This window comes from Sorex araneus, chromosome 5, assembly GCF_027595985.1.
Source record: "Sorex araneus isolate mSorAra2 chromosome 5, mSorAra2.pri, whole genome shotgun sequence".
In the NCBI taxonomy this organism is placed as follows: domain Eukaryota; kingdom Metazoa; phylum Chordata; class Mammalia; order Eulipotyphla; family Soricidae; genus Sorex; species Sorex araneus.
Genome location: NC_073306.1, coordinates 82,390,493 through 82,411,828, shown reverse-complemented (window position 1 = coordinate 82,411,828; position 21,336 = coordinate 82,390,493). Strand labels below are relative to the sequence as shown.

Sequence of the window (21,336 nt, the reverse complement as noted above, 5' to 3'; positions counted from 1 at the left end):
CCAAAACAGGAATGCCAAGGCCCGGCCTCCCTGGTTCCCCTGGCTCCAAAAAGTTTCTTTTGAAACACTCAGGGGGGAACTCTCCTCCCTCAGGCCCCTCAGCCTGGGAAGAGGTCCGTCTCACAGAGTGACATTGTGCTTGCCCCCAAGATTCCAAATTCAGGAATTTGTTTTGTTTTTAGTCTTTGGGGACAAACCCCAGGCCTCCGTTTGTTTGTTTGTTTTGTTGTTATTAACTGCCAGGCCATTCCAGTGCGGAGCCACCAGAGAAGGAGCAGTTCTGAGTCGCTTCGCCCCTTCCCTCCACTATGGTTGCCAGGAGTAGGACTTGCACACACACACTTGTCGTGGGGCTGGCAGGGGGTCGCCCGTCTGGGTGTGGTGCTCACACACTCAGCCTCGGTGCATGCTGCGGGGAGGATCTCACTCTTCTGTTGGTGGGGCTTGCACACAGTTGGCTGCATGACACACTGTTTGGGTGGGGGAGCACTCTCTGGGAGACCCAAGCAGCCGCTGAGTTCCCAGAACCTCGCTGGTCACAGGCGGCAGCCCCTGGGACCCAACCGTAGATGGATGCGTGCAGGAGAACCACTCGGCCATCTCCCGGCTCCCAATCCCATTTTGCTTTTTATTGACCACAAATACTGAGTATGAACTCACCCCTGAGAGAAAAAGTCCTGGTTTCTTTGCGCCAAAAGAGCCCCCTAACTTGTCTGTAAACATACCTCAGAGCTCACCCTTTTATTTCTTTAGCTGTCCCCTCCGGCCCCGGGAGACAGCACGTCTCTCTGTGACCTCTCCCAATAGAGACAGTTTGGCATTTCCATCTCCTCTGAGTGATTGAGTCTGAATTCTCCATTCATGACACATTTCCTGGTACTCGGGGTCCCCTCCTGGTTGTCCCCTCACCACAGCTCGCTTCCTCTCTTTTCATCTGATGCTTAACGACTGTCAGGTTGCAGCAAACATGCTTCCGATCCACATGCTCCCAGTTCCCTAGCAACAACTTCCCGCCCGGATAAATCTGGATTTCCTCTAGCAGCAGCCCAGACTGAACACAGAGGGCAGCCACCGTGCCCCTCTGTGCCAGCTGCATCTGCTTATCACTTCCATCCTGGTGCTTTTCAGACCAGCTCATCTTCATTCCAGAATCTTCTACTGGCCCCCAGAGGTCACACCATCCTCAGAGCGATATGTTTAACCTGAGGCTACCTGTTTACTCTAGGCCTCGGTGGATTCTCAATTTAGAAAGTAATGCTATTTTCCATACTGTCTTCTTTGAACCAGAGAAAGTTAGAAAACATTAATAAGTTCATAAACTCTTCCTTTTGTACTGTCCTAATGGCATCTGTATGATGAATTCATACAGCAAATGCTGCTCAAATAAGTTTTTCTTAATAACTAATATGTTTGGGCCAGAGAGATAGCAAAGGATTAAGGCTGATGGCTTAATGCCCCAAAGTAGAGAAAGAGTATGGAGAATATTGTCTGCTATAGAGGCAGGGGGAGGGTGGGAAAGGGGGGGAATACCCGGAATATTGGTGGTGGGGAATGTGCACTGGTGGAGGAATGGGTGTTTGATCATTGTGAGGTTGTAACCCAAACATGAAAGCTTGTAACTATATCACGGTAATTCAATAAAATTTTAAAATTAAAAAAAAAAAGGCTGATGGCTGACTCCCTTTTCAGTCCCCAGCACCTCATATGATCCCCTGAGTACCACCGGAGCACAGAGCCAGGACAGGAGTAAGCCCTGAGCATTGTGGGTGTGGCCCAAAAGCAAAAAAAAAAAAACCAACCTTTATATTTTGCCTTTAGAAAAATGTATTAGAAGGGCTAAATGGTTAATACAGCAGGAGTAAGGAACTCGCTTTGCATGCAACCAACCCCAGTTCCATCTCTGGTACCACTAAATACAACTAAGAATGACTCTGTTACCCTTAATCAGGAGCAGCCCTGAGCACTGCTGGGTGTGGCCCAAAATCCCCCCCCCCAAAAAGAAAGATAATAAAAGATTCCAAAGAATAGACACATTTATTTTCCTTTGGAATCCAGGGACCTCATGTAGCCAAAATCTTCTTGCTGTTGGCTTGAACTCTGTATCTACTTCTTTAACACATGCAAAACCTAGGGACCCAAAAGACCAAACACAGCTATGGGGAAAGATCGATTCAAGCCCTTTCCACAGCACCATTGTCTTGCCAGCCTTGCTCAGGAGATCTAGCCGGACCCGGGAATAGGCTGGCAGTGCTGCACCCAGTCCTGACGTGGGAAGGTTAGTTGTGACTTGGAAATTTATAAGAAAATTTTTGGCATAGGAAGCAGCAGGGTGTGCTCTGTGTGTGTGTGTGTGTGTGTGTGTGTGTGTATGTGTGTGTGTGTGTGTGTGTGTGTGTGTGATACTTGCCATTCTGGTATATGACCTTTCTTCCAGAAATGTTTTCACATTTCTATTCAAATAAACTTTACAGTCTCTTGTGGTGCTTTTGGCAGGAATAATCCTTGCAAATAGAACAATCCATTGAATAGATAATAGGGGAGGGAACCAAAGGAAGAGGGGGAGGCTGGGAAAGTGATTTTCTAATTTATGGCAACACCAGATAGTTGGTTACCAGACTAAGGGCCAGGCATTTTAGTGAGGCATAAGAGCTTCCTAAGACAAAAGTATAAGTACACCCTTTATATTTTCCTTCACTGGGAAGAACTAGGAAAGGAATTGGTGTCATGATACATAACTGGATCTCTGTAAATATCTGAATAGTGCGTATTGTTTAAATTATTTAAAGACTAATATAACTTACTGGAATAATAAGAGCTCATTTAAAAAATAAAAAATATTGAGAAAACAAATGTTAACCAGACATGAAAATGAACTTCAAGCCTTTGCTCATCCTGTAACCCCTCCCCACATTTCTGGTGTCCTCTTATCTGGCTGTCTTTCTAGTTCTCTCTCTGTCACTGACCCTCCTCACATTTTTCCCCACACCTAAAATTCCTGGCCTCTCCTTACATCCACAAACACTTCCCCATGCTCCTGATTATCAACTTGTCTTTTTTTTTTTTTTTTCAAACATCAGCTGAAGAGTGCCCTTCAGGACTCTGGGCAGAACTTGTGACTCCCTTCTGTTAAATCACTTCATCAAGACAGCTTGCAGGTCACACCTGAATGGATATCCCACTGAATGTGGTTCCCTAAAACTAAGACCTTGTGCAAGGCACATAATTGCCTAGGCTATGGCCTATCCTGATAGCTTATTGGTCAGAATTTTTTTTTTTTTTTTTTTGCTTTTTGGGTCACACCCAGCGATGCTCAGGGGTTACTCCTGGCTCTGCACTCAGGAATTACTCCTGGCAGTGCTTGGGGGACCATATGGGATGCCGGGGATCGAACCTGGGTCGGCCGCATGCAAGGCAAACGCCCTACCCGCTGTGCTATCGCTCCGGCCCCTTGGTCAGAATTTTGTCACCTGACCACCCACAGAAACAAAGGAGGCTGGGAAATGTAGTATTTTTGACCAGATACCTTTTTTTTTTTTCCAGTAAAATAGGAATGAACAAACAGTAATCTCTGCGACAGAGAGTTTTGAGTGGGACGAAGGGCAGGATGATGTAGCACAGTGGTAGAGCATTTTATGTGCCTTGCACAATTAGTTCAATTCCCAGCACCATCAAAACAGAAATTGAAGCAGGAGGGAGAGGGTCAAGAACCTATGTGCACAGATTGTCCTCAGATAGAAGGGACTCTAGAGCTTCTAAGGGAGGGTGTAGTGGGGCTCAGTTTGTGCTCAAGGGATGGGAATATGAGGAAGATGAATTTTTACAACTCTTGATATGAGTTCTTTCTGGGGGGAAGAGATCTGTTGATTTCTTTCTTTAAGTTTTTTTTTTAATTTTTATTTAGTGAATCACTGTGAGGTACAGTTACAGACATACAAACTTTTGTGCTTGCATTTCAGTCATGCAATGGTCGAGTGCCCATCCCTCTACCAGTGTCCATTTTCTACCACCAATGGTCCCAGCATCCCTCCCATCACCCCCACCCCGTCCTCCTCCCACCCCACCCCGCCTCTGTGGCAGGGCATTCCCTTTTGCTCTCTCTCTCCTTTTGGTTGTTGTGGTTTGCAGTAGAGGTATTAAGTGGTCATCATAGATCTGTTCATTTTTGTACCTCTCATATCTAGTACATAACTTGAGAATTCGTCAGTATTGAAGAAATGCATGCCTTGGTTTGTTTTGGGTTTTTTCCCCCTATGGTCTTCTGCTGTTTGTTTTATTGATTTACTAGGACTCTGGCAACAGAGTGATAAAAGTGAGGGTGAGGTGGACCTGCTTATTTCTTAGTCTTGAAACCAGTCCCCAGTCTTTAAGGAAAGCAGAAATGCCATGATCTGGGGCACGGGGGTTGTTCCACAAGCTCTGCCACATAAACTAGTGCAATTAGCTACAAATTATGGTCAACATGTATTTTCAGATTGTCAGTTCAGGCCAAAATGGAAAAATAAAGTCAGAAAATTGATGCTTATAGAAAAACAAATGCCAAATTGTTATTAGTTTAGAGTAATTGTTAATGGCCACTGCCCCTGGGGGAGGTACGGGCTGCAGGGAGATCTTTTTCAGAGGCATTACTTTTGTTACTTTTAAAACAACAACAGCATCATCTGAATACTGAGCCAGAGAGATAGTGGATGGGCTGAGAGCAAGTTTTGCGTGCAGGAGGCCTGGGCTCCGTCCCCAGCTCCTCTGGCTCCCCTGTGCACTGCAGCAGCTACACCTGGAAACAGAATCAGAAGTATCACCTGCACATCACCACGTGTGATTCAAAACCAAAATCCAAACCAAATAAACTCTTAAGTAATTTATATCCTGGGCCTACAACATACTGCAGTGGGTAAAACGCATTCGGCCAACTCAGGTTCAATCCCAGGCACCGAAAATAGTCCACTGAGCACTACCAGGTGTGATCTCTGAGCACAGAGCCAGGAGTCAGCTCTAAGAACCATCGAGTGTGGCCCCAAACAAAAACAAATAAACAAAAAAGTATTCTATATATAATCCAGAACTACCTGGACAATGTGATTGAATTAGTTGAATTGAATGGGATAATTATGAATTTTCAGTAAGTAATTTATTCACCACTTGTTTTTTTTGTTTATTTGTTTGTTTGATTGGTTGGTTGTTTTTTTTTTTCCTTTTGGGTCACACCCAGCAATGCTCAGGGGTTACTCCTGGCTCTGCACTCAGGAATTACTCCTGGCGATGTTTGGGGGACTCTATGGGATGCCGGGAATCAAACCCGGGTCAGCCGCATGCAAGGCAAACACCTTACCTGCTGTGCTGTACCTCCAGCCCCTCACCACTTGTTCTTGCATCCCACTTCTAACAAAGACCTCTGGTAGGGAGAAATTTTATTTCAAGATGGAAAAAAACCCCAAAATTCATTTATTCTTTTTCAAAAAGGCAACTTGAAAGTAGAGTTGTCCTGTAGCACCTTCTCTAAGGGTGCTTTGTGGCGTGCCATAGTCCCTGGGGCAGCCCGCGCTTCTCTGCCCACTTGTGATTCACAATGGTCTCCTGCACACTACAGAAAAATGCAATGGAGAGGAAGGCTGAGTGATACAAACATAAAAAGATAGAAGATAGATCCCCCGCCTATGATGATTCATTTTGTGTGTCACCTTGAATGGCCTATGGGGTGCCCAGATATTTGGGCAAACATCACGGATACTTCTATGAAGGTGTTTTTGGATCAGCTTCATATTAATGTGAAGAGTAAATTTACTCAGAGAAAAGCAGATCATCCTTCCTAAGATGAGTTAGTCACATCCAATCAATTAGCAGCCTGACTAGGACAAAGAGGCCCTCCTTCTCTAGGTAAAAAAGAGACTTTATCACTTGTCTGATTGCCTTTGAACTGGAACATCAGATTTTTAATTTTGGCTTCAGATACAAACTAATGGCTAGAACAGGGGTGAAGGTACTTGCCTTGTTCATGGTCAACCAAGGTTTGATCCCCAGCACCGCATATGGTCTCCAGAGCATCACCATGAGTTATTCCTGAGCAGAGAACTAGGAGTAAGCCCCACACACAGCTGGACCTAATCCCAAACCCCCACTCCCCCATTCCCACACCCCATAAAAAGTCCTTAAACTAAAACATTGCCTCTTCCTTGGTCTCCAGCTGCCAACTCACTACAGAACGTAGGACTTGTCAACCTCCATAACTGCAGGAACCACTTCCTTATATCTTTACATGTAAAAAGATTTATGCGATACAGACAAACACACAACTGACAGAGTGGGACCAGATACTTACTATTTCATTGCCTTGTCATGAAGTTTTAGATGGATAGCAATTGCAAGTGATCTGCTTACTGTCCTAATATGAGGATTCATCCATACACTCGTCATGTTTGATGTGTGTTTGAGAGTCTACTCTATGTCCAGCCTAGGGCACAACTGTGGTCTACATGGATCTTGGTGGTCTATTAAAAGAGATAAAGAGAAAGTAAATGCCAGCATCAAAAGCACTGCTGGAGGCATTAGGAACTCATGCAAGAACTTGGAGTAAGAAAAGGGAAAAAATGGGATTGGCCTATCATGAAAGTCGGGTGAGAGTGTTCAGAGTGCGTTAGAAAAGAAGACTCTAGAGGGTTAGGGCCTGGCAATAAGGCTGTTGTGATCACGTTTTTTTAGGAGAGCCTGAGAAAAGGCAGCCTCATGAAGAAGAAAAATGAAAAGAGAATATTGACCTACTAGTCAATTCATCTGGCAGTTTATTCTTCTTGCACACACACACACACACACACACACACACACACACACACACATGCACACACACATCCTATCTTAAATGATTTTATCATAGAACTATGTATTAAATTAGAGAGAATAATACAATAAACTCCCATAAACTTATCATCCAATTTCAATTATTGTCAATGATTTGGCTGTTCTTGTTTTACTTATTCCTCACTTTCCCCCTAGAATAATTTAAAGCAAATCATAGACAATATATGACTTCACCTTTAAATACTTCTCTACTTATCTCTAACAAATAAAAAAATGTGATTTCTTTTTCAGAGCTGGGACAATAGTATAGTGGATAGGGTGTTTGTCTTGCACACAACAGATCCAGGTTCAAGCCCCAGCATCTCATATGGTTCCCTGAACACCGCCAGCAGTAATTCCTAAGTGCAGAGCCAGGAGTAACCCCTGACCATTGCTGGGTATGACCCAAAAAGCAAAAAAAAAAAAAAAAAAGCTTGTTTTCACAAAACCACAATGATACAGTTATATGTGACACATTAACAATAATTTCTTAATATTACCTAACACACAATCCATTCACTTTCACTCTGTTTCGACTGGTTTGTTCAGATTGATCAAATAAAATGCACATGGAACTTTACTGATTCATCTTTTAGACCCTCTCTCAATTTCTTCCCTCCTCCCTTTTGATTGCAGTGATTGGGAGTCACATGTATCCGTGGCAGTGGTACTCACACATCTAATTATGTTGCCCAAGGGATGCACATCAGGTTGCAGTGCGCATGCTCCCCACCACAGTGCTTGTGAGGTCACTCTCTTTTCGTTATGGTACTTTGCACACATGTTCACTGGAGACCTGCTTTTCCATTAGGGCACGTTCATATCTCTTAGGGGCCACACCCTTTCACTGTGGCTCTTGCACACATCTGGTTGTAGGGTGGCTGGGGACTGCTTGTGGTACTGAGGAGCACAGACAGTGGAGCTGTCAGGATTGTACTTGGCATGTGGAGTAGCACCAAGTCGGACTCACAGTCGGACACTTGCAAGGTAGACAGAGAAGCTCTGGAGTTATCGCCCAGCACAGCCATCTCCTGTACTAGACCCTGCTGGAGAGAGGAGAGAGAGTGGAAGCACTTAGTGATCACTTGCCTTTGCACAAGCTGCCCACTAGCTTCCTCCCTTCCTGTCAACTCTCCTCAGCTCCACCTGCCTATGAGACAGGAATTTAGGGCTTTACCCAGTATACACTGAAGCTATTTTCAGGGAGTTTGGAAGAAAATCCTGGAAAGACCGATGCCGAGGCCAGTGTTCCATTTAAGGAGAGAAGAAGCTTTTCTGTACTTTCCTGTCTGTAGCTCTTGGACATAACAAAGCTTTCATTTTACTGTTGTAAATGTATATTTTAAAAAATAAGCCTAATCATATTAATGTGCCTACACTCCCTCTTATGTCTCAGGGTCCCTGGGAATGTAAGACCTGCTCCCACTGGGGAGAGGGGCTCCAGCTAGGTCGGAAGGCTGGGTGGGTGAAGGCAAGAGCCCCTGATCCTCAGCTGTTCATGCGGCAGCTGGTTCAGGCCTGCCTGCATGGAGGAGAACCATGCTGGAAAACGAAAAGCGGAAACATGTGGCGTGTGGGCCAAAAGTACTTGAATCAGAATTGCATGTTGAACTTGTTAAATGCAGATTCCCCTCCAGGCGTAGCCTAGAGGCAGACTTGCTTTTGAAAACCACTGCCTACACACTTAGAATTCAGTCAGAAAGAACATCCAATCTCGGATTCACGCCACTTGGAAACCACGACGAAGAACAGCTTTCAGCAGAACTTGATCTCAGTTTCTAGAAAACATGGTGTTCACTTCAGGCTCCGAACTGAAGCAAACCAATTGCAGACTCTCACATTCTCCATTAAACTCATGAACACTTGGGTGTTGTCACCTGGGCTGAGGTCACCATGTCCAGCAGGGATCAAGCAGGGGATCCACAAGGGAACATCTCTCTTTAAAGCTTGAGCTGGAGAAACAATACAGAGAGGTGCATACTTACCTGCCTTGCAAGCAGTTGACCTGTGTTCAATCCCCAGCACCACACATGGTCCTCCAACAATGCCAGGCGTGATCCCTGAGCACAGAGCCAGGAGTAAGTCCTGAGCACCTCCAAGTGTGGCCCTTCCAAAAACAAAGTTGCCAGTAACCACAGCCACTTGAAGACAAGTAAAAGAAATAGCAGAAGTGAATGGCTGAATAGGAGTGTTGAAACTTTCCTAGAAAAGAGACAAAGGGGAAAAAAATCCATGAATCAAAAGATCAGAACACCGGAGAGTCCACACAGGCCTAGGTGAAGAGATGGGCTCCCTCCACACGCACACTTTCCCCGCCAGCTGCAGCTGTCTGTTTCCTTCCGCCATGGGCCTTGTTCGGCGTCATCAAACCAGCAATCAGATTCACTCTGCATATTTCAGGCCACTGTGAAGCTATCTGTGATGCCTCCCTCACAGGGTCACTTGGAGAAGAGGCTTTGATTCTCCCGATCAGATGAAAGAGTTTGTTTCTGAAAGCAGTCTTGCAGAAGAGATCCTAGGATCAAAAATAAGGAAGGAAATGTTTTCTTTTCTTCTTAATAAACATCCCCATCTTTTCTTTCTCCCCACCCCTTCTCTTCAGGCAACCTGAGTTCAGTTATCAGTGTCTAGTGTTTGGTATAAGAGAAAATGTAGTTGCCCTCCTTCCTGTCAGGAGATCAAATGTGTTTATGTGAATATGTGCAGCTACAGATACATGGGTGTTTTTTAAAATTTTTTCCCCCTTTCCACTACAGTTTTCCACACTCCTAGACAGGGGTTCTCAAGGTATTGATGTGAGATCCTGGGGGAAAATATTATCTGATATGTCGCCAAGAATTCAAGAGGTAAGTGGTCTGATGATATTAATTCGAAGTTCATTCGATCATTCCACCATTTTAGCCATATTTATTATTTCAAATCACTTCTTTGGATTGCAAACTTATTTAAGAAGAACTACTTTTACTCTTTTCACCCAGCAATTTCAGAGCATATGTACCTATATAAATTTCCTCTGCTCCTCCCCTGGAGTTGAGGACATAAAGAAAGGAAATTTTCCTTCAATTTCACACTCAGGAAGAAATCACCTCTTGTGTGGTGTGGCACAGATTACCAGTGGTTTGACAATCAAATCTCATTTTTTCCCAGTACTGCCATGGTCCATTATTCAATTGTGCTCTTAGAACCCACTGTAGTAGCATTGATTTACAGAGTATTTACCAAACTATTCTGTCAGGTCATTTCATCACAAAAATAGTCATTGAGTTGGGAGTAGTATTTTGCCAAATATGTTCAAGTTGTAATAAATATCCAGTTTCACAAATCTTTGCCAGGTAGAAAGTTGATTCTCCATTCAGTCGATGAGAGGTGTGGGGCATATACTGATGAAGAGATAGATATGGTAGCTGGTCTTGTGAAAAACACAGTCCAATAAATATGAGAAATGCAAAACCACTACCTCCAAGCAAGATAAGTACCTTGGTAGGACTGCAAAAGACACCACGCCCCCGTTAAAAACAAAAACAAAAAAACTTCCTCCCCCTTCCAGACTCCTTTGCTGACTTGGGCTTAGTAACCATGAGAAAGTACAATGGTTAGATTCTCTGTTCCACCAGGACAGAATGTACACTGTTTCCAGAAAGTCAGAGAAGGGCCGGGTGTCCAGATGGCCTCCAGCTGTGGTGGGAGACTCTAACATTCTTTTCTTTATAAGTATTGTGAAAGTTCATAGCAGCCTAATAGGGTGAAGCTGATAGACAATGCAAAAGAAAAAAGACAAAGGAAGGAAGGAAGGAAGGAAGGAAGGAAGGAAGGAAGGAAGGAAGGAAGGAAGGAAGGAAGGAAGGAAGGAAGGAAGGAAGGAAGGAAGGAAAGAAAGAAAGAAAGAAAGAAAGAAAGAAAGAAAGAAAGAAAGAAAGAAAGAAAGAAAGAAAGAAAGAAAGAAAGAAAGAAAGAAAGAAAGAAAGAAAGAAAGAAAGAAAGAAAGAAAGAAAGAAAAACTAAAACCTCAAGCATACCAGCACTTTCAATTCCATATGGGAGTTTCAGAAAGTTTCTTGCCTATCTAGCTAGAAAATATGCACATTTTTTGAGTGAGGGTGAAGCCAGTGACCCAGGGTACAGGAACCGATACTGGACCATTTGACCCTGGAGTGGCTGCTTCATCTTCCAGTGCTTTGATTAAGTGAGCAACATAAGAATGGTAATAACCCCTTAGAAGACTATCATAAGACCCACTGTTGTAGAAGCAATTTGAGATTCCACCTTTATGATTGAAGCCGAGACTATGATTAGGGGCATGACTCACTCTGCCCAGCGCTCAACAGTTTCAGAAGGCAAGTGTTGGCATGTGGACAAAGAGAGGATGACAGGTGAACATCATTGACTGCGGGAGGGGAACTGTTTTCAGTCTCACCTGATTGAATCTGAATAGTTTTTTAAGTTCCCACGTGCCTTTGAAAATGACTAATGAAGTGTGTTTAAGGAATAGAAGCATATTGTTCATATTTTTCATTTTATCCCCCAAAGTCAAATGGCATAGGGAGAGTTAGGACTGTGAGACCCTGGCACCTCTGACAACCTTCAATTTGGTTCATAGTTTTATGGATGGACTTTAAACAACCAGGCCATCAAGGGCCACGGGTACCCCCGTGGAGAGGAGCCCACCATTAGCCTTCATTTAACTTAACACTGAATTTAAAGTATCCTTCCAGGAATGGAGACTTCATCTTTTCTGTACTTGACAGGATCTTACAAATCTTAAAGTTAAGCTGGAAAGATAGTATAGGGGTTAAGGGGCACACTGATCCCTATTTGAATCCCAAAACCACACATGTTCTCTACTGTGTGTGGTCCCCTGAGCATTGCCGGGAGTGGTCCAGGAGCATAAATTCAGGAATAAGTCCTGAGTTCTGGGGGTCCCACACACACCCCAAATCTTAAACCAATGCTCCATACTCACCCCCACAAAAATAGATAAAATCACATTTGGTAAAATAAAGCCAAGAAAATCATTTTCCAAACATTAGTAACTAAATTTAGCTTAAATAACAAAAATAAATTTCCTCTGTTTGAGCAAAGAAATGCGTGTAATCTTGTCTTTCTTGGACACAGCCATTTCTCCATCTCCCATTCCCCAGACTTGTTCCAGTTCCCTGTCTTGGGGGTTGGAGGCTGTGGGGAACCAGAGATCTTTAGAGAGAGCCTCTGAGCTGGCTTACAGTAATGTAATACCCTCTCTTTTCCTCAAGGACACTGGCTCAGTGAATTCAGACAAAGGGAAAGAGAGCACGAGATTAAAATGCTTTGGGGCTACTTTGTGCTTTAAAGTCATATCCTTGTTTTCTCCTGGGTTCTGGATGAATGGCAATAAGTTTTGTTTGTTATTTTTTCTTTTTATGGTGGAAATAGGCATTTGGATCTCTTCCATTTTAGGGTTCTCCCTAGCAGTGCTCAGGGTTCCAGGGACTACTCCCACCAATACTCAGCCCAGAGTATTTATAAGTCAGTGCTCTGACCCAGTGCACTGGGGCTACACCCAGATGGGGGGCAGGGGGCAGCTACAGTGCTAAGAATTCAACTGAAGATCTCACACATATGCACCCCACTCCTGTGAGCTATCTCCCAGGCTCGGGAGATTTCTGTTCACCATGTAGAAGTCCATGTGTATCTGGAAGCCTCCCCAAGCTTTGGACTTTGGGTTCATTCTATAATTAATCTGATCATTATTAATCTGAGAAAACATTTGGTTATTAATCCGATGATATGACCAGAAGCCATTCTCTTGTTCTAGTTCATCCATCGGCCAAGTGTGCAGGACTTGCTTTGGGTGAGCAGGCCCCTCATGCAGACTGGGGGACCCGAGACCATCACGCAGCTGATGGCCAGTTTATCTGCCCTCTTGTGCGGCTACCCAGAAGGAGGAGGCTCACGGGTTTTCTCCTTCAACTGGTATGAAGACAACAACTATAAGGCCTTCCTGGGGATTGACTCCACCAGGAAAGATCCCGTCGAGTCTTCAGATGGAAGCGCAAGTAGGTATTCTGAGTTCTAGTCCTGCCTATAAGTCAGCCTGGCATGCTGCGAAAGCTTACAAAGGAAACCATGCTGCCGAAGGCTCTGGCTTCTTGTTGCCAAGAGGCGACATCTCCCTGAAGTCCGTTTCCCCATTGTGAATGGGTAGTGGGAGGTGGGGGGCAGGGAGGGGCAGCCGATGCTCAGGAAGAATTCTGGATTCTGGATGCATTTCATGGAAAGAGCCACCTGGAAAGGGAATAGAGTGGACTTTTCCCACTGACCTCATTGAACCAGGGTTAAGTGCCAGAGGAAGATCAGGAAGAAAAAAGAGGAGGCAAGCCAGCAGCCCACACAAAGCTTGGGTTAGAAGGACTCTGACAAGTAAATGGGGTGGTGGGGTGTATTTACAAACACAATGCAGTGAAAATCTGCTGAAGGATAGTGCTGAACTACTTTCCAAAGGACAAGTTCTCTTTCCCACCTCTCACTATTTTGTTTGGCATCAATGGAATAAAAGAGAGTGGATAGAAGAAAGGCAACGGGGTGACTCTCTAGTTAAAAATGAAGGCCAAGAAGCACAGTCCAGAGGGAGGGGGGCTCCCAGAGAATCACTGCCACAAAGGCGCTAAATGGCTCATTGAAGGGAAATGATGGAGACTAAAGGGAAGATTCCTAGGGGAGGCCCTGTTTAGCTTCAGAGCCTTTCATCTGAGTTGCGCTTCTGTTCTGGCAGGGACGGGGCTGGCTTCCCAGCCTCCTAAAGCGGACTAAACTACAGGGCGAGCCCCATCCTTTGTTTCTCCTGAAGAGGCCCTTATTGAGATGCACTGTGGCATTTTGTTACTTACTAATGACGAGCTTGTTATTGGTAGGGTGCAGCCTATTAATTTAGCTTATTTGTCAAATCCAGAGTTGAATGAGACATGTGATTTGAACACACTAATGACTATGTTTAGCGCTGAGCAACGGGTAGTTTCTATGAAATCGGGCTCTTCTCTCCCGGCAGCGACCTTTTGTCACGCATTGATCCGGACCCTGGAGTCAAATCCTCTCACCAAAATTGCCTGGAGGGCCGCAAAGCCTTTGCTGATGGGAAAAATCCTCTTCACTCCGGATTCCCCAGCAGCTCACAAGATACTGAAGAATGTATGATTCAGTTTGTCTGACCCCTTTCCTCCTTTAGAGTGCCCTAAAGAATGAGAGAGAGCGAGAGCGAGAACGAGAGAGAGAGAGAGAGAGAGAGAGAGAGAGAGAGAGAGAGAGAGAGAGAGAGAGAGAGAGAGATACAGGGAGGGAGAGAGGGAGGGTGGGAGAGAGGGAGGGAGGGAGAAACAGAGAGGCAGAGACAGAGAATTGCAAAATTAACTAACTTCTCATTTCCTCCCCTACTTACAATCATCAGTGGAGTGTTCTGATCCCAGCCTGGATTCTCCCATTTCGCAGGCAGCCCACAGTGAAGTTTCTCTTCCCATTGCTGAGTTATTGACTCCTTTAAGGGAAGAGCTCACAGGTTTTCTGAGTCCTGGCTACTTGGAACAGTGACAGGGAGAAAGGGAGGTGTACTTCTTCACAGGGCAAGTTCAAATCTAACTCTAATGAGGTTCTGATACAATAACATCATCAATTTGACAACTACTTCTGAGCTACTGAGAAATTGGATTCTGTCCCTCTGGAAGGTTGGGAAATAGCAAGATAGTTCTAGGATGGATCCAAACAGAAAACAAAACAAAACAAATCTTCCTTTAAAAAATTTTCCCAAATATCAGGGAGTTTGTAACAAGAGAAACAAAGATACAACCAAAGATTTCTCACATTTTCCCCTTTGTGTTCTTTTCCCTCTCTCTGATTTTAGGCCAACTCGACTTTCGAGGAACTGGGACGCTTTAGGAAGTTGGTCAAAGCCTGGGAAGAAGTAGGGCCCCAGATCTGGGACTTCTTTGACAAGAGCACACAGATGACCATGATCAGAGTATGAACGGCATTACAGGAGGGGGGGAAGGGGGGAGGGAAGAAGGTCTAGAAAGGTCCATATTTCATCATCCCAGCAAAGGGTTAAATATATGAAAGCTGTCACCAAGTGAAGTCATTGACTGTGGGTGACAAATGTGTTCGTGGAATTCTGGAGGAAATGAGAAAACTGCCACAAGACCAATGGTTTCCTGAGGTTTCTTGCTTTGATCAAGCCACTTGAGGAATTCAGAATCCAAGAAGCTTCACCCTAAGGGCCAGCTTTGTGACTGCAAGGTTACTTGCACAAATTTGTTTACTCTCATTACCAGTTCTGCAAAACTCTGGGTCCTATACAGCAGGGATTAGTCAAAGAGAATGAAATTCCTTTAGAAGAGAGCATCCTCTCTTCTGAGTGTCCTCTATTTCCTATCCCTCCCCGCCCCCGTCCCTCACTCTACTTTCACCCCCCAACATACACACTTTCCCTCTATTATGGGCTGGAGCGATAGCACAGCGGGTAGAGCGTTTGCCTTGCACACGACCGATCCGGGTTCGGTTCCTCCGCCCCTCTCGGACAGCTCAACAAGCTACCGAGAGTATCTCACCCGCATGGCAGAGCCTGGCAAGCTACCCATGGCATATTCGATATGCCAATAATAGTAACAGCAAGTCTCACAATGGAGACATTACTGGTGCTGCTCGAGCAAATTGATGAGCAACGGGATGACAGATGGAGTGATGGAGATCTGAATTTCAGGGGAAAGAGAACTAAATAGGTATGCCCTCCCACTGGGGGAAACCCACTCACTTTTGGGAATCTTTAGAGCTCCTTCATTAAAATGTGGGGATAGTTGAAGGACAAATGACTCATTGGAAAGTCTAACTGCTGTGATTGTATTGCTTTCCCCAAGAACACCTTGGCGAACCCAACAGTCAAAGACTTCTTGGACAGGCAGTTTGGTGAAGAAGGTTTGACTGTGGAGGCGGCACTGGACTTCCTGTCTAATGGTCCACAGAAAAGCAGAGTGGATGACATGGCCAACTTTAACTGGAGGGATGTGTTCAACATCACTGATCGCACTCTACGGCTGGTGAATCAGTACCTGGAGGTGAGACAAGCCCCCTCAGGGCCACACCAGGACCCTCAAAGACAGCCTGATGGGCGAGGCCAGAGATCTTTTAGCTGGTCAGGTGGTGTGGGTTTTAGCTCTTGTTTTCCCCATAGAAGAAAGGAGAATTACCATGAGAATTCCCATAATCCCCTCAAGCACATTGCCAGTTGTGGCTCTTGTTCTAAAGTGTGTCCACACTTAAAACCTTTCCCCCTTATACATCCGCCTCCTACAGCTCCCTGCCACTACCTTGGCTGCTCTTCTCTTGCTGGCCCAAAAGGGGCCCATTTCTGGGCCAGAAGGTAGTACAGAAGATTAAGGCATGAAGTTGAACTGGGCTTGAAATCCAGGACCACGTAGGGTTCCCTAAGCCCTGTCGGGAGTAGCCCCTGAGCATAGGGTCAGGTGTAACGCTTGAGCACTGCTGGGTGTGGCCCCAAAACAAAATCACAAAAATCTCAAAGGATCCATTTCTAATCTCTGTCCTTTCCTATCTGCCACTGTTTCGTGGCTACTGCTGAACAGTGCCCATAAACCTCACACTCTTAGCACGTCCAGGGCCAAATTTGTCTTCTGACTCCCAATAAAGCCTCACCCCTGGCATTTTTTCTCTGGATTATGGTGCTCAGCACTCACTTCCTCAAACTCTCAAGGAGAGATTTTAAGGTCCCCTTAATTATCATTCATCTTCCACACAATAGCAATGATGTGTTGAGTCTAATCTTGTGCCTGGCCCAGGCCTAAGGGCTTTTACTGACATACATTGATTTCATCCTCAGAATAGACCTGGCAAATGATGCAGCAGTCAGTCTTTAGGAGGTTAAATAAGACTCCCAACTCACAACAGTTATGGGTAGCAAGCAGGAGCTAGATTCTATGTTCTTGAATTCAGAGCCTGCTCTTCATTTCCTGCTGTGACTTCCGTCTCTGAGGGCAATTCTGTGTCGAGTTCCAGTAGACAGGATTCCCCCTTGCCACCAATCTGTGCTCTGCAGTGTGATGTAGCTCTGACTCTACCTATGGCACCACCAGATCACCTGAGCTTAGGGTTCAGCTTCCCCATGGCGCCTCTGTCCCACCTCAGAGGCCAATCACAAGCTTGGATTGTCCCCGCTGCCTCTGAGCAACTTAGCAAAGCAGACAAGAGCATCATGATCCCTCCTCAGCATCCATTAATTTGCTAGAGTAGCACAGAGAACTCAGAGAAACATTTTGCTTATACTTACTTAGATGCCCGATTTATTGTAAAAGAATATAACTCTAACAGCCAGATGGAAAGAAAAGATGCATGGCCTCTCCAGGGCCTCATTCACCTCAAATTTCCATAAGATCAGCAACCTGAAATCTCTCAAACCTGATTTTTGGGGGAACTTTATGGAGAACTGACTGTAGCACTGTCATCCCATTGTTCATTGATTTGCTTGAGCGGGCATCAGTAACGTCTCCATTGTGAGACTTGTTGTTACTGTTTTTGGCATATCGAATACACCACAGGGAGCTTGCCAGGCTCTGCTGTGCAGGCAGGATACTCTGGGTAGCTTGCCGGGCTCTCCAAGAGGGATGGAGGAATCAAACCCGGGTCGGCCGCGTGCAAGGCAAATGCCCTACCCACTGTGCTATCGCTCCAGTCCTGGACTGGACTGGAAAACTGATTACATAGGCATTATTGATTATTGATTAAATCTTTTTTTTTTTTTTTTGCTTTTTGGGTCACACCCGGCGATGCACAGGGGTCACTCCTGGCTCTGCACTCAGGAATTACCCCTGGCGGTGCTGAGGGGACCATATGGGATGCTGGGAATCGAACCCGGGTCGGCCACATGCAAGGCACATGCTGTGCTATCACTCCAGCCCCTATTGATTAAATCTTTGACCACTGGCAATTGATTCAACCTCCAGGTCCTCCTCCTCCTTGGTTATAGAGGATTGCTGGAAGAGTGCTAACACTCTCATCACACAGATGGTTTCCCTAGGAACCCACGCCCACTTGCAGGTGCTTTCCAAAAGTCAATGAGAAATACTGCGTTTTCCTCACTCGGGAAATTCTAAGAGTTTTCAGAGCTCATGATCAGGGACAATATTTCCATAACATGCACCTTCATATAAATCACACCTTTCTCTGAGCTGTGTCTGCTCTGTTGCCTGTTGCTCTCCAGGCTCTCCAAGGGCTGGGGGACTTGTTTTCAGCCCACCAGTCTGTGAAGCCCCCCAGCTTCTCTCTGGACTCCAGCTATTCGAGTTCTGAAGGCTCCACACTAACCTCAGAATCCCATCATACCCCTCTCATGACATCACTCTTCCTTTGTCTCCATGGAACATGGGTCCTGTCCAAGCACACCCCTGGCTACCTTGCAAGCCCCTGTTCTCTCCTCACTTCTCAGCCCCGCTGCCTGCCCTCTTCCCCCACATGACCCTCTGGCACACTCTGACTTTCAAGACCCCACCCCTGGGCAAAAGTGTATTTGCTTTAGCTAAGCAGAGAATTGATTGATTGACATAACGTTGAAGTTCAGAGGATCTAGGAATTGGTTGTCACCATCACCCACCCTCTCCTTCCATCTCACGTTCCTGCTTGCCTCTGTCCAGCTCTGTTTTCAGGCAGGCCAGCAGCTCACAGCCCTCGGTGGGTATCTTTACCCCAAAAGGTCCACAGGAAGAGGAAATGGCCTTCCCTCTGCATAAGCAGTTTTCTAGGTTGGGCCCTCAGCCTACCCCAGTCTCTCTGGGGTTGTGTGCTGCATGACCCTGGGGAACGAGAGCAGAGTTAACTTTACCTGAACCGCATGAGAACAGGATTCTTGTTCAGTGGGAGGCTGTTTCCTTTTACTTATCCCCCCCCCACCACACACACATACACTATGTTTAAACACTATGGTTTGCAAAGTTGTTTATGATGGCTTCTTACAGGCATTCAATATTCCATCGCCAATCCCACCACCACTATCACCTTCCTTCCACCATTGTCTCCATTTTCCCAACCGCCCCTCAAGCCTGCCCCCATAGCAGGCCCACAGTACCACAGTAACTTATTTTATATTGCTTGTTACTAGTAAACGGCCAATGGAAAGATCAAAAAGTATTTCCATAGAAGAAAATTTGTGAAAATTGTTGTATCTCATCATGGGGACATTAAGTCTTTGTGGGAGGGTTTACTAAGCTGTTGTTGCAAGTTGAGCCTTCTGAGTTAATGCTGTTGTTAGTTGGCTTCTGTGTTATATCCCATCCAATCTGGTGTACTACTACAACTGGGATGTCAGTGTTGTCATTTGCAGGGGCATGGTGACAGCTTTGGGGTGTGGGAATAGCTGCTGAGGCTTTGAGTAGGGTCTGGTCCGGCTCCCTCAATAAGATTGCCACAGACTTGTCAGCTGGGAAGAGGTGTCTGAGAAATTTTTGCAGCTAGTTGATCTCATTCAAGATTTATTCATGAGTCTCTAGAACCAGGCCAGTAGATGAATTTACATGGTGACGGCAGTGGGACATGGGCCAGGGAGGCTGTCTCCTGAAAGAAGAAGTGCAAAGCCTAAATTGGCTCTTCCTTCCCCATCTGTGTGCTTCTATCCCTTCAGCTCTGAAACTCTATGCTCAGATATCACTCATGCACCCACGGAGTTTGGGCCATCCACTCTTCAGTACTTCCCTGGCCCTCTCTTCACCTCTTCACACACCCCTGGACCATGACATGGTTAGAGCAAGTGAGCGGTTACTGATTGCAAGGCTAGACTGAGTACCTCAGGCCCACGGAGCAACTTTAAGAGTTGTTTGGGAATTCTCAACTCAAGCCCCATGGAACATCTCTAAAACCTTGTCACACCCACGGGTAGGGCAGGGTAGGGCAGGCCTAGTGTCATCTGGAACCATCAGAAGGTACTAGATTCTTCGGGCTGGAGCGATAGCACAGCGGGTAGGGCATTTGCCTTGCACGTGGCTGACCCAGGTTCGATTCCCAGCATCCCATATGGTCCCCTGAGCACCGCCAGGGGTAATTCTTGATTGCAGAGCCAGGAGTAACCCCTGAGCATTGCTGGGTGTGACAAGAAAAGAAAAGAAAAGAAAAGAAAAGAAAAGAAAAGAAAAGAAAAGAAAAGAAAAGAAAAGAAAAGGAAAGGAAAGAAAAGAAAAGAAAAGAAAAGAAAAGAAAAGAAAAGAAAAGAAAAGAAAAGAAAAGAAAAGAAAAGAAAAGAAAAGAAAAGAAGAAGAAGAAGAAGAAGGTACTAGATCTTCTGCAATAGGAAAGCAAGGCTCTCCAGATTCCTGCTGCTGAGAACCAGGCTTCCCCCATCACCTCAAGCTCTTGCAGACTCCCTTGCTATCCCTGGTGCCAGAATTCTCCCAGACTGTGCACCTTGCACTGAGAGAGAGGTGCCCAATGGGGTCTGGGGCAGGGAGCCACAGCATTGAAACTTGGGTCATTATTAAGTGGCCCCCACCTTGTATCAAGACAAGAATGACCATGAGTGCTTTTTACAAAGCAGATCCGTGGACATCATCCAGATGATGCTCTGAGTTTCCAGGGAAGAGATCCAACCCTCTGCATAATCTCAGTCCTTGGGTGGGAGGTAGTCACCTTGCTCTGGTGACAGCCCCCTGCCCTCATAGGTCCTCACCAGCCCTGGCCCTGCCTGCCACCATCTTCCTGCCATAGATTAACACAGGCAGAATCTTGGATGGGACATGATGGAAGAAAGGGACTCTAGTCATTTATTCTTGCAGGAGGCCTCTCAGCATTTCTCACAAGGGTTGCAAGGTGCTATTGGTAATAAAAACTCCTTCTTTTCTTTGCTTTGAGCCATGGCATGTCATGAAAGTCTTTGCTTCTTGAAGGATTATTTCCTTCCTTCTCCCCACAATACAGCTAGAGCTTAATGGAGCTCTCAGCACCCAACAGATACTTAAATTGTATTTAACTGCTTAAGAATTTCGTCTCCAGAGTCAGACTCACTGGTGCTCATCCCTGCTAGGTTGACGTCAGTCCCACATTTATAACATGAGGCTATCAATAGCATTTACTGAACAGCGCACAGTTTTTGTTTTTAATGAGCACTGAGTCGATTCATACAAAAATACTTGGAACGTGTCTGTGTCTGGCGTATAGTCAGCACTAAATAGAGATTAGCCTTTTGATACGATCACAAAGAAATTAAAAAGTACTGCTTTGCAGGAGGAGGATGGCATCAGTAAAGACAGGTCCCGCCAGGTGCCGCTCCTTGCCCCACTCTGGGAGTTACAGGGCAAGATTCACATTCCTCAGCCTCCACCACTTCCCAAGGGCCTTGCAATGCCCCAGAGGTCAAAGAACTCCCAAGCAAAGCTGGGGAGGCAGCGGGTACAGGTGTGTGACCTCCCCACGGCAGTTCCAGGAGGGGTTCTGACAGTGGCCGCAGCACAGTAGGTGATTATGTTGGGGTTTTTGAATCGCCTAGCCCTGGGG

The 21,336-nt window shown here is 45.6% G+C and overlaps 1 protein-coding gene across 1 annotated transcript in view; it reads left to right on the top strand.

The window, feature by feature from the left end:
• The window catches only part of ABCA4 (ATP binding cassette subfamily A member 4), a 141,286-nt gene that overhangs the window by 32,516 nt on the left and 87,434 nt on the right, over window positions 1–21,336 (top strand). The window contains 5 exon segments of the mRNA XM_055139903.1: window positions 9,585–9,674; window positions 12,620–12,860; window positions 13,850–13,989; window positions 14,696–14,812; window positions 15,705–15,902. Of these exon segments, the coding sequence (XP_054995878.1) occupies window positions 9,585–9,674; window positions 12,620–12,860; window positions 13,850–13,989; window positions 14,696–14,812; window positions 15,705–15,902 (786 nt within the window).